At 36.7% G+C, this 13305-nt stretch overlaps 1 protein-coding gene across 8 annotated transcripts in view; it reads left to right on the forward strand.

The window, feature by feature from the left end:
• Positions 1-13305, forward strand: part of PHF20 (PHD finger protein 20) — a 46495-nt gene that overhangs the window by 268 nt on the left and 32922 nt on the right. For 5 of the 8 annotated variants that reach the window (XM_088128504.1, XM_088128507.1, XM_088128506.1 and 2 more), the window contains exons 2-3: positions 7076-7178; positions 9264-9374. In XM_088128504.1, the coding sequence (XP_087984630.1) occupies positions 7081-7178; positions 9264-9374 (209 nt within the window). In that variant the 5' untranslated portion in view covers positions 7076-7080. Of the gene's footprint in view, positions 1-4711; positions 4835-7075; positions 7179-9263; positions 9375-13305 lie in introns of those variants that run through there. The other 3 variants (XM_088128508.1, XM_088128509.1, XM_088128505.1) reach the window with 2 other exon arrangements.

Raw genomic sequence — 13305 nt, forward strand, 5'->3', positions numbered from 1 at the left:
GGACCGGCCGGGGCTGTGGGAGACTCCCGGGGCTTGGGTGGCTGCTCTTTCCTCAGTGTGGAGGCCAAGGACGCACCGTGTAGGCGAATGGCTCCTGAGCTCCCGGGTTCTCTGAAACCTTTCTTAGGGGGCTGGCCCTGGGCCTGGTGTACCGGCCCTCTGGCTCGTAGCGTCCGCGTGGGCTTGGCGAGCGGAGGCCTCGCGAGTTCCTGACTCTTGTGCTGGGAAGTGGTGGGTGTTGCCGGCCGCCTCTTCTCCGCACCACGCTTTCCGCCTTTCCTCCCTAAATCGGAGGCCAGGGACGCTGTCCGCCCCCCGTCCGCGGCAGAGTCCCAAGGCATAAGCGCGCTCCTTCCTAGGTAAAAAAGTGCTGTTTTTCTGGGATGCCAATACTTGTGACCTTGATCGCCGGAGGTGCTGCATTAGTCTTTTAAATCACAATGTTTGGTTTCAATTGGGCCGCAACGTTGCGTTGATTTCTAAATAGCATGAAGTTATACTTACGTATGACAGCCTTGGCGCGCGTGGTTGCTTTTCATTCAGTCTCCTGATTTCAGGGACCGCCTCTAGATAACGTTTTTCAAAAATAGCCTTCTAGTGGTCGCAATAATTGGCATCGCTGTGTAGTGACATGTTTTAAAATTGCTTCTCCGAAATTAACTGTTAGGATAATGAATAACGCTGATGAATCGCTGGGACTTGGGAGCGCATATTATTAACTTGACAGACATAATGGGTGTTGCAGTTATATAACATTACTTTTTGCTAATTGCTTACCCTCAGGGTTCATATTGTTTGAGAAGGTCAGTCCTCTTAATGGTTGTATAGACCATAGACATTGTAAGCTTTTTTGAATTTACTGAATGTCTGCATGCTATTCCAGGATTTTTTAAAAAGAAATCTACCCTGATGGGAGACCAACGGGGAATAAATATTCCTGTTTCTTTACCTAGAAATCTTGATAGCTTGTTTGTTTTTCACAGAATTGGGCTTAGTTGATCTGCCAAAGAAATCAACTAGACTTGTTTTCTCATTTTGCACTTTATCATTCTTAGTGGGATCAGAGTAATTCACCTTCCAAGTTTCTGGAAGTTACCCAGAGATGTTGGGAGATCAAAATAATTGGATGTAAACAATTTAGAAATTGTTTACTTTTCTATTTTTATTAATGGTATTTCATTATAACTAGATCTTTCATACATCAAACATGAAGTAATGGTAGGGCAACAGTGCAATCTGAAAGACTTTAACATAAAACAAAGGAACTTTTTTTTTGTTGGCAATGGATATTAATACAATAAATTCTTTGGAAGTTTTGACTTTGGTTTTTCTGAAAACTAATTAAATAATAAATACATTTATATAATGATATTTCTTCATTACTTTGTCTAATTCAGTGGTAATCAAAATTTTGAAAAAGTATTGCTAGTTTATTCTAGAGTATAATAATACTTCCCCTGTAGCACATGCTACCTTATATGTACAGTTCTTACCAAAGAGTGGTTTTATTTCAAGCTGCTTACCCAAGAAAAAGATTGTAGCACAGAACTTTGTGCTGCCCCTCGCTGTGCTATGTGTCTACTGCAATCATGACACCTGTACTACCATTGCTACAGACTGACCCCTGTTGGTCCAGGCCAGAACTGCACAAGCTGTGTATGGCTCTGAAAACTTCCTGCCCAGTTCTTAATACAAGAGAAGGGCAAAATTATTAAATACAACTGATTTTTGTTACTGTTTTGTTCTGTTTTTATTTTGACTGCTGATTATGTGTATGTCGTTTTTTATTGTTACATGATTTATAAATCCAGAGTCATGAATTTGAGATGGACAGCCATATAAATAAAAAAAAAATGGTAATTTAAATATGGTTTAGCTTTTGTCCTAGCCTCAACCACTTTTGAATTTAGCTTGGCATACCCTTATCTAAACTAAAGTATAGAATGTAAGAGAAGCTATTAATTAATTGTTTAAAATACACATTTCTAGTTTGGCCATGCTGAATGTGAGAAATTAGCCAGAAACCCAAAATTCAAAATAATGTCTTTCTGAAAATATATTTTCTATTTTTTTTCAATTAAACAAACAAGACATCAAGACAAACATTTTTAAAAATACTGAGTTAAAAACTAAGATGAAAGAAAACATTGGAAATAAACATATATATGAATATATATGTAATATTGGGAAGAAATGCAAAGATTTTAAACATCCATTCTCAATATTTTTATTAAGAACATTTGAACAACCTGAAATAATCTGTTAGGACAACATTGTTAATATAAAGAATAGTTATCAAATTTAAATAAACTTATCTGTAATTGAAGGGTTTTAAAAAAATTTTAATGTTTCAACTAAAGGCAGTTTCCCAATTTTTTATATACAGTGGACTAAAGTGGACCAAAGAAAGATGTACTTCAGTCTTCAAGTTTCTTGAGATAAGATCTTGATTTGAATATATTTCTTATGTTGTAACAATTTAAATGCCTTAAGCAACATGGCCAGTAACAGGAGTCCTATGAAAGTTTATTGGGTAATTTCACCAATTTCTTCAAAATCTTTGACTAAAAGGAATGGATAATTAGCATTTCCATCAGAAATGATATTAAGTATTTTATAATCCCACCAATCTAATCTTGAGAGTTAAAATTTATGTAATATAATTTTAGTGGCACTTGTGAATGATTTTCAGGATCAATATTTGATGACTTTATATTTTTAAAAGGACTTTTACATCACAGAAATTTCTTCTGAGATTCATTAAATTCAGATCCCAGAGTCAATGAAGATTTTTAAAGAAACCCAGTATGCATAATATTTTTGTGTAATATTGAATAGATTTGTTGATTTTTAGTAAGGAAGATTTATACCATTCCTCAAGTATCTGTAAAGCCAGTTTAGAGATTTAGGAACAATTCCTGTAAAGGATTGGTATGAGCTAAATGCATTGATGATCTTCTTCTGCACATGATTAAACCAATCTACTGTTGCTAGTAGAAGACCTGAATTTAAAATAATTATTCTTCCAAAAATTCTGTTTCAAACACTTCTAGTTCCATTGCCTGTTACTTGGTTTCATAATACAGGTAGTCCTCACTTAACAATGGTAATTAGGACCAGAACTTCCTTCACTAAGGGATATGGTCATAAAGTGTGATGTCAATGTGACCATGCTACTTAGCAATGCCAGTTCTGGCACTTCTGGTTGCCACTGTTAAGCAAATCCTGTGGCATTGTTAAGCGCCATGTCACATGGTCGCCATTTGTGACCACCTGCCAGCTTCCTCATTGACTTTGCTTATTGGAAGCTGGCAGTGAAGTTGGTTAATGCTGATCATGTGACCGTGGGATGCTGCAACATCATAATTGCAAGCCAGTTGCTGAGTGCCTGGATTGTGATCATATAACTGTGGGGCACAAGGACCCTAACCCTAATCACTCCTTCAGCACCATCATAAATTCGAATGGTCACTGAGTGAGTGGTCATTAAGAGAGGACTGCTTGTATGGCAAATAATTTTCTCTTAATTTTCACATAAATAATAAAGTGGAGTTAGCAAACCATATGCTGTAAGCAAAAACACAATGGAGGTTCATATGTACTTGATTTGAAACACTGATGTCTTTCAGTTAAGGTAGTTAATTAATTTTAAGAATTAAAATAATGTTTGGGACATACAAATTCAGTTATCATTGGATTACCTATCAGGGTAATTCTGACCTTCTGTATCACTAAGAAATGAGTATCTGCTATCTTAAATCCATTTTTCAATACTTTGGAAGCTTGAAAAAAATAGAAACAACCTTCAGAAAAATGTTGCCAGGATGAATGAAAATTTAGGGAGAAAAGGAAAGAAAATACATTTTAACCTAAGGAAGAATGCCTTTTTTGGCTGCCCTGTAGATTAACAAGAGATTTTGGAGGAAAAAAAAGAATAATAAGGTGAAGCTGAATTTAAAACAACTCATGAGTTCTTAGCTAACTTAATATGTAACTGATGCAGTTTGTTGCCAGAAGTAAACCATATTTGTTCCTGTAGTGGAGTCAGTCATTCACTTACCACAGTGAAACACGAAAGCACACTAAACCTAGTATTATATAAACATCTGGCCAGTACAAAACCTGCAGAATTGTATATTATTTTCGCCTGAAAAGTAGTCTTTTGAGAAAATTTCTCTAGTTCACACCCTTCCCTCCATGTTAATAAAAATAATTTTGAAATAGCAATTGAGTAAGCTTTTTCTGAGGATTATCAATATAACAGTGAAAAAATGCAATATACATTTAGAATAATATATAAAGATATTGTATTCAAATTCAGCTGCAGAACATGTGTTTTAGAACCATAAACAAAGTCGTCTTTTCATTTTAATTGTGCCTATAAGTAATTGATTATGTGCCATCAAGTTGGTGTCAGCTCTTAGTGACCATATAGATAGATTTTCTCCAGATGATCTGTCCCCAACTTGATCTTTTAGCTGCACCTGTTGGTGCTATAATTGAGTCCATCCACCATGTTGCTGGTCATCCTCTTTTTTCTTTCCACCTTCGACCTTTCCCAGCATTACAGACCTCTTGAGAGCTAAGTCTTCGCAAATTATCCAGTATATGATAATTTGAGCCTGGTCATTTGTACCTCAAGTGAGAACTCTGGATTGATTTGTTCTGTGATCTATTCGTACATTTTCTTGGCCATTCATTGTATTCTCAGGAATCTTCTGCAACACCCAGCGTTCAAAAGCATCAGTGCCTCTTGTCCTTCTTGAAAGCCCAACTTACTCTCTCATAGAGAGTCACAGGGAAAGCCATTGCCTGCACCATCTGATCTTTTAAGGTATAGACATATCACAACTGAATGTGTTTTCCAAAGTCTTCATGGCTACTCTATCAAGTGCTTGTCTGCATTATAAAACTGTAGAATTCTAAACATAAGCTTCCCTTACCATAAGGCAGTTATCTCCACATTCATATATTCTCCACATACATATTTATATTCACAGTATTTTAGAATATTCAGAAATTATTAAAATACTGTACATAGCTTTTTTCTGATTGATATAGCAATAAAAATAACTGATAAGCATTGATCACAAAGAATATGCTACAAGTTGTCCTCAACTTATGACCACAATTGGGACTGGAATTTCCATTGCTAAGCAATGTGGTTGTAAAACGAGACATTACATGACAGCATCACTTAGCGACTGCAATCCCGGCAGTCCTGGTTGCCGTTGTTAACCAAGAATCATGGGTCATTAAGAGAGTACCCACGCCAAGCCAAGCCATTCTGGGCTTGGCCCCTCCCAGCTCCAAGCCTCAGTGAGGTAAAGGACTGCTTCCAACTCCCCCCACCCTCCTGTCTCCCCCCCCCCATCTCTGCCCTCCTGGCCATTCTGTGCTTTGCATCCTGCCTTGCAGAGCTGCAAGCAGCCCGAGAACTGTGCAGCTCTGGTGCTGCTTGCCACACCCTGGGAAGTGCAGCTTCCCTAGTCCAGGCCCAGCTGCAGTTGCCCTCACAACCCTGCATTCTGAGACCCTTGCCGACTCAGCTGACCTTTTCCATCTCCTTGCTCCAAAAAGCTCCTGGAGTGCAGTGCACCAAAACGCTCCTTTGCAGAAAGCTCCTGGGCAGGGCTGGGTTGGGCTTTTGTTTCATGCGAAGGGGAAAAAAAGCCAAAAGCAGCCTCTGAGCAGCAGCACACCAAAATGCCTCTGTGCTACACTGCTGGACTGGGCTTTTGGCTTTTGGCTTTTGGCTTTTTTTTTTTTTTTTTTTTGCTCATTTCTTTTCTAGACTCCATCCAGCAGGGCAGGCAGTGGTTATTGAAGAGCAATCTCTCTCTCTTTTCAGTGCCCACTGCCTGCCCTGTTGGATGAAGTCTAGGAAATATGTATGTATCTATGTATCCTTTTACTGAAGATGTAACAGCTGATTTGTTTGGCAAAATCAATGTCAGGAGAGATATTAAGATGTGTTTACCAGTAAGTGCTGATCTTGATTTTAAAAATTCCCAGAATGATTACCATATTTTTCCGTGTATAAGACAATACTTTTTTCTAAAATCGTTACACTAAAAATTGAAGGTCGTCTTATGCAAGGAAGTAAGCCGAGGAGAGAACTGTGCGGTTGCAAAACTGCCCATACTTTGTCTCTGCAAACAGGCTTCCTCCAATCATGAGCCTTATGTAACTGATATCAGCTGATACTGAACAAACCAATTGGAACACATCCCGTTGGAGGTGGAGAGCGTGTAGGCAGTGCGCAGATGCGACAGGGACCGGTAATGTCAGAGCATTCTAAGCCCATAAAGATGTCAGAAAATAAAAAAAATAAGCGAATGCAAAATTCAAACTGAATGTAATCGGTTATGCAAAAGAGCATGGAAATAGAGCTGCAGAGAGACAGTTTGGATCTCCTCCCACTGAGTGTATCGTGTAAATGTTACCTAATTACTAAATAAAAATGTGTTCTGCTTTATCTTTAAAATATTAATTTCTTAATTTGGGGTTGGAAAAGTGGGGAGCGTCTTATACATGGGGGCGTCTTATTCACGGAAAAATACGGTACTTGCTTCAGTGACTGAAATTTACGCTTCATGCCTCTGATACAATAAAGAAAATAAGATGCTCTTGAAAATTATAACATTTTCAATATTATTAAGAATTTATTGGGTAGAGATTCTTAGAGGAAAGATTGAAGGCATATACTCAGTGGTATTTAATAGTTTTTGTTGTAATGAGATATTATGTTTGGTAGAGAACTGTGTGTGCTAAATGATGGTCTAATGTGTAGGGTTAAATTATTCATAGCATGCATGTTATTAGGAATATATGATCTGAACATTTATGTAGTCTGTTATGTAGTTTTTAATGTACTTGTTAACTTGTTTTCTCACTCAACTGTGAAAAAATACTTTTGTAGCAGCATCAGGGAGGAAAGTTAAAAAGTTAAGATACTTTAGTATACTATATTCTGTACACACTATCAACATTAAACACTGTCCCATGTATTTGCTTGTTTATTTATTTATAACAGTTTGCACAGATGCTCTTTCATGTTTTTTCATCCATTCAGTTTGAATGCTTATATGGGCCTATGGTCTGTTACACTCCTCTGGTGAGGTGATACTGTCTCCCTGGCAGCTATTTCTACAGTGGCATTCAGAGCCATGGCTGAGGTAAGTGAGCTTACTGCAAGCCATGGTACCAGTTTATGGTTAAGATAGAGAGACTTAACACTAATTTCACTCTGGATTGGGTTTGAACAGCATGCTAAACTTAACCTTGGTATAGCTTAGCATGTCATGGAAACAAGACCATTTGGAAAAAGAAAAGTTTATGGAAGTCAAGCTTTAATTGTACAGTTGTTTAGAAATAGAAGGCAATTTTCTTTCTCAAGGACAGAGCAAGGATTACTTCAGGCTGAATTTTAGCTTTTAAAACCCTAGGTAATTTGTTTTCTGGGGAGAATAGTAAGAAGAATAATATTTACAGTGTGTTTAAAAGAGGAAATAATTCCATTGCTCCGCTTTTGTTAGAATGTCTGCACTAGCAGGGATAATTGTGTTGCATGTGGTAAAAGTTCTATCTGATGAGCATGATAACAAGGCCTCTGGCTTTTCCATGGAATCTCAGAAGGGCATGAAGCATAATCCTAGAGAAAATCCCTGCTCCTACAACTTCAAGTTGGAGAAGAAGGATGGGGGCTGCCATTGTAGGTGCTGATCTATAGCAGTAGTAGTAGAAGTATTGTGCTCTTTATAAAACTGCAAGTTTTAATCGTTATCCAATTTACTTGTGGTTATGTTGAAACCAGTAGTATTGCACTATATAGAAAAGATTTATGGCAGGTAAAGCTTGTTGTATAATATTTCCATCAAGGAATTTGTACTGATATGAAGCTGTTTCAATTTGTAGTTTTATTAGTTCATATTAGAAATTATCAAATTCTGGTCAGGGGCTTAGTTTATAATATTTAGAGCAGCATTTTAAAGTTATTTTATAACTTGAGCTGTACATAAAATTAAGAATTGTAAAGCTGACAAAACTATAGGGATAATTAAATATTCCTTGAGAAAAGCATGCAAACCTTTAAACAAGTGAGTTCCATTGTAGTAAATAAAACATAACACGCTGAGTGTTACAGTGTTTGAAGTCTTACATTTAGTAAGCCATTTCATGCCCCAAATTAACACTATGAATATCCTAATTATTTAGAAGTTTTGGCCAAAATTCACTAGTTGAAATCTGTTGCTCAGATAGTTTGTTGACCATTGGATTACTTAAATAGAATTGTATCAGTAAAACTAGTGGCAAAAAATACAAATGCAGTGGAAAAAGCACATTGATTATTGATTATGTGCCATCAAGTCAGTGTTGACTATATAGATTTTCTTGAAGACAATCTGTCCCCAATCTGGTCCTGCAGATCTTACTCATTGCCGGTCTAATTTTAAATGCAAACACATACCAATGTTTAATGTATACTTCAAAGCATATTAAAGCTCAGTAATGGCTTTAGCTTATTAAGTTTTCACCTAGAATGCCACAGAGTATTGAGAAGTTATGCTGTACTTTATAAATTATAATTCTCTATCACATGTCTATATTGCAAATTATAACAATATTATATGCAGCTGCTGAATGGAAGCCATTTGAAATAGTTACCTATTACATATAACAGCTATTCCATGTGGTAGATATTCTTTATCTGTGCTATTATTTATGCTCAGTCCTTGCAGCTGCACAGAGATAAAGCAGGCAGAAAGATAATACATGGAACAAGTAAAAGATACACAGGATTGTTTTGTAGTAACAGCATAGTAAATTGTCTTCACATGAGTGGTATAGAATTTGAAGAAACTCATTCACAGGTAATGCTGTAATAAAAAGTAGAAGCCAAAAAATTACTTACACAGGATAATGTAATTCTATACAGTCTGCATTTAACTTGATTCACACACATAGGAGATGCAACTCAGGAGATGCAACTCTTGAGAGGACACTGTCTGTATAATACATCTGTTTGTTTGACACGGGCTGTCATAGTCCAGTTTTATTAAGATTTGAGATAAAGACTTTACAAATATAGTCTTTACCTTGAGAAGACCATATATTAACATGTGCTTCTTTCAACATATATGCTACAGAATTTTTTTTTTTTACTTGAAACATGGAGTGTGAATTATTTTAACTAGTCAGACAGTTTATCAAAAATAAGATGACTCCGGTTCTGGTGATTGATTTTTAATTGCATTTTTCAGGGGAATAAAAGCAACGGCTTATAACAAAATGAGAAAACATCCACCAAACAGAAGAGGTATCAGCTTTGAAGTGGGAGCCCAGTTGGAAGCCCGAGACAGATTAAAAAACTGGTATTTCTTATTTCATGATAAAACTTGGATACATTTTTGTGATGCTGTCACATGTTGCAAACAGGGAGTCAAACCAACAAGTGTTCCAGTTCAGATATGGTTGTGAGCTATTACCAAGCTTGTTTGGCTTCAGTCCAGTAACTGAATTTAAGGAAGTAATTTGACATACCTGAACTTGCTTGGCTGTATTCTAATTCTTAATAGAAAAATGTTTATTATGCTGATTTAATAATTAGTATCATAGTGACATTTGTCCAAGCTTTAATATAATGTACTGAACAAAAATAGCTAAGTTTATGTTGGTATTTATGTCAAATTGTAAAAAGAGAAAATTATTTTTTTAAAAAAATATGGCTTGGTTCAGATGTAATGATGCCTTGGAGTGAAAATGAGCAGTGGGCTTCAATATTCACTGCTTCCCTTCTGTTCCATGGCACATCTAGTTTTAGAGGCTTTGGGATTTGTTAAAACACAGCTTTCAGGATATCTGAGCTAGAGAGAAACTGGTTTAAGCACTACATACATATCACGATTACTAATTAGAATGCTGTAATTGAACATCACACTAAATCAGGGATGGTTGGCTCTCAGAATCTCCCCAAGATGGCGTTGTAGGATAAAACTTATGAAATTGTGTGTTGGTTTGCAGTGGAAGGTAAGAAGTAGGTATAGTAAGCTACAATACTGTGCAAAAGTTTTAGCCAGGTGTGAAAAAATGCTGTAAAGTAAGAATGCTTTCAAAAATATATATTGTAATTGTTTATGTTTATCAATTTACAAAATGCAAAGTGAGCAAACAGAAGAGAAACCCAAATCAAATCAATATTTGGTGTGACCACCCTTTGTCTTCAAAACAACATCAATTCTTCTAGGTACACTTGCACACAGTTTTTGAAGGAACTTGGCAGGTAGTTTGTTCCAAACATCTTGGAGAACTAACCACAGATCTCCTGTGGATGTAGGCTGCCTCAAATCCTTCTGTCTCTTCATGTAATCCCAGACAGACTCGATGATGTTGAGAACAGGGCTCTGTGGGGGGCCAAACCATCACTTCCAGGACTCCTTGTTCTTCTTTCTGCTGAAGATAGTTCTTAATGACACTGGCTGTACATTTGGAGTTGTTGTCCTGCTGCAGAATAAATTTGGGGCCAATCACACGCCTCCCTGATGATATGGCATGATGAAGAAGTATCTGCCTGTATTTCTCAGCCTTGAGGACACCATTGATCCTGACCAATTCTCCAACTCCATTTGCAGAAATGCAGCCCCAAACTTGCAAGGAACCTCCACCATGCTTCACTGTTGCCTGCAGACACTCATTCTTGTACTGCTCTCCAGCCCTTTGGTGAACAAACTGCCTCCTGCTATAGCCAAATATTTCAAATTTGGACTCATCAGTCCAGAGCACCTGCTGCCATTTTCCTACACCCCAGTCCCTATGTTTTCATGCCTAGTTGAGTCACTTAGCCTTGTTTCCATGTTGGAGGTATGGCTTTTTGGGCACAATTCTTCCATGAAGGCCACTTCTGGCCAGACTTTTCCGGACAGTAGATGGGTGTACCTGGGTCCCACTGGTTTCCACCAGTTCTGTGCTGATGGCGCTGATGGACATCTTGCAATGTGAAAGGGAAGTAAGCATGATGTGTCTTTTGTCTGATGCATTAAGTTTCCTTGGCTGACCACTGCATCTACAGTCCTCACTGTTGCCCGTTTCTTTGTGCTTCTTCAAAAGAACTTGAACAGCACATCTTGAAACCCCAGTCTGCTTTGCAATTTTTGCCTGGGAGAGACCTTGCTGATGCAGTCTAACTCCCTTGTGTCTTGTTGCTGTGCTGAGTCTTGCCATGGTGTATGACCTGTGACATGAAACTATCTTCCACAACCTCACCTTAGTAGCAGAGTTTGGCTGTCCCTCACCCAGTTTTAAGCCTCCTACACAGCTGTTTCTGTTTCAGTTAATGCCTGTGTTTCAACCTAGATATGAAATTGATGATCATTCACACCTGCTTTGGTATAATTGGTTAATCATACACCTGACTCTAATCGTACAAGATCCCTGACTTTGTGCAAGTGTACAAAGTGTGCAAGTGTAAGAATTGATGCTGGTTTGAAGCCAAAGGGTAGTCACACCAAACACTGATTTGATTTAGATTTTTCTTCTGTTCACTCACTTTGCATTTTGTAAATTGATAAACATAAACAATTACAATATATATGTTTTGAAAGCATTCTTACTTTACAGCATTTTTTCACACCTGCCTAAAACCTTTTCACAGTTCTGTACATCACTCTTTAATGATACCATCATCCATCCAACTGTGGTCTGTAGCCAATGAGCATAGACCCCAGCTGCTGAAAACTTGCACACTTTTGCTCCATACTATTTTAGTGCAAGGGTGAGCAGCTTTTTTCTCCAAAATGTGACACTTTTGCATAGCATGCTGAAAACCATACTTCATAAAATGGACTGAACCAAAGTTAAAAATAAATGTATTTTAAATTAAATATAAATTAATTAAATGCAGTCAGTATTATTGCTCTCCATGTTTTTAATAATGTTACCCTTTTCGTTATATTAAAAATTATAGTTGTTGACAATTTTTGGAAGAGATTTCAGATGGTGTAGTCAAGGATTGAGGGGCTGCATGTCACAGGTTGTACACATTTAAGGAGTTGTAAATGAGTCTTAACTTTCCCATAGACTCATCTGCTTTATTCTCTTTATTTTTTCCATGTGGCTCAGGAGTAGTTCACCTCCATTTTTATAAGCCAGTTTATTCCATTTTCTATAGCTGTAGTTAATCTGAGTTCTAATTCATTTTAAAGAAGCCAGTTATAGTTTAATCACAACTTGCTATTTCTAAATAATGGTTTAATAACAAGTAGAAATGAAAGCTTCCTAAGTCCTCTTTCTGGTTGTTCAAGTTGAGATGGAAGCGTGCATTCAGTATTATATATGTAGACTTAGGTAGTGGAGCATCTTTTTGCTCTCCTCTTCCTTGCAGCTCCAGTTATGCTGTAAACCTGAAGATTGAAAATTCCGCTGCAGTTTGGAGACATGCAGAAACTGATAGAAAGAAATGATATTATCAAGGCTTTTAATTAAATCATAGTGCATTGAGAGTAAATAACAACAGATTTCTTTTTCTACAGAATCCATTAAAAATAATATGTATGAGTTTGAGCCAGGTTGGGTATTTTTGCATCAGCCCAAGTGCTGTACTATACTAAGATTCTTCACTTTCTTTCCCATATTCTGTTCCCACACTGGTTCAGACAACTGGAAGGGGAAAAAATCTACACTGGAAAGGTTTTGTTGTTATAGTTTGCTACAGTTAATGTTCCCTTTTCTTTAAAAAATGGCTTGTTGCCTAAAGTAGTAATAATATGAATGAATAGTACTCTAGTACTAGTCAACTTGACAGCTCCAAACAGCTTATTCTCCCTGAATATTTATTATACCTATAAAGAAGCATTCTGAATATTCTTTAATATGTTAATAATTTTTATTATATCCATTTTTTAGAAAAAAAACAATTTTAGAAGCTACACTATTTGCAAATAAGATAAAATAATTCTCAAGTAAAGCTTTACATTTACATATTTAAAACCTATTACAAGTAGGAATGTGTGTGCTTCTGATTCACTTTGGTCTTGCTATAGTGACACAATCCTAGAAATAGGTATGGCTGCTTTAATGAGTAGCAGGTGCTGTATTCATGTATTCCATGTATTCCATGTTCCAAAGCATCACTTCTAAATCTGAACCACTGTACAGCCCTAATTAAGAATATCCTTGTTTTTTCAAACTCTTAGGATTGTTTCTTTATATTGTTATGTGAAACCATTTTTATCTTGCTCTTTTTTAAGTTATTTCATATTCAGTTTTTAATTGAGTTATTGGTTTAAAAAATACTAATTTTTGAACAGT

Source organism: Python bivittatus, unplaced genomic scaffold (assembly GCF_059951505.1).
Source record: "Python bivittatus isolate LINGU-HERP-01145 unplaced genomic scaffold, Pbiv_v1 ctg000700_np1212, whole genome shotgun sequence".
Classification (NCBI taxonomy): domain Eukaryota; kingdom Metazoa; phylum Chordata; class Lepidosauria; order Squamata; family Pythonidae; genus Python; species Python bivittatus.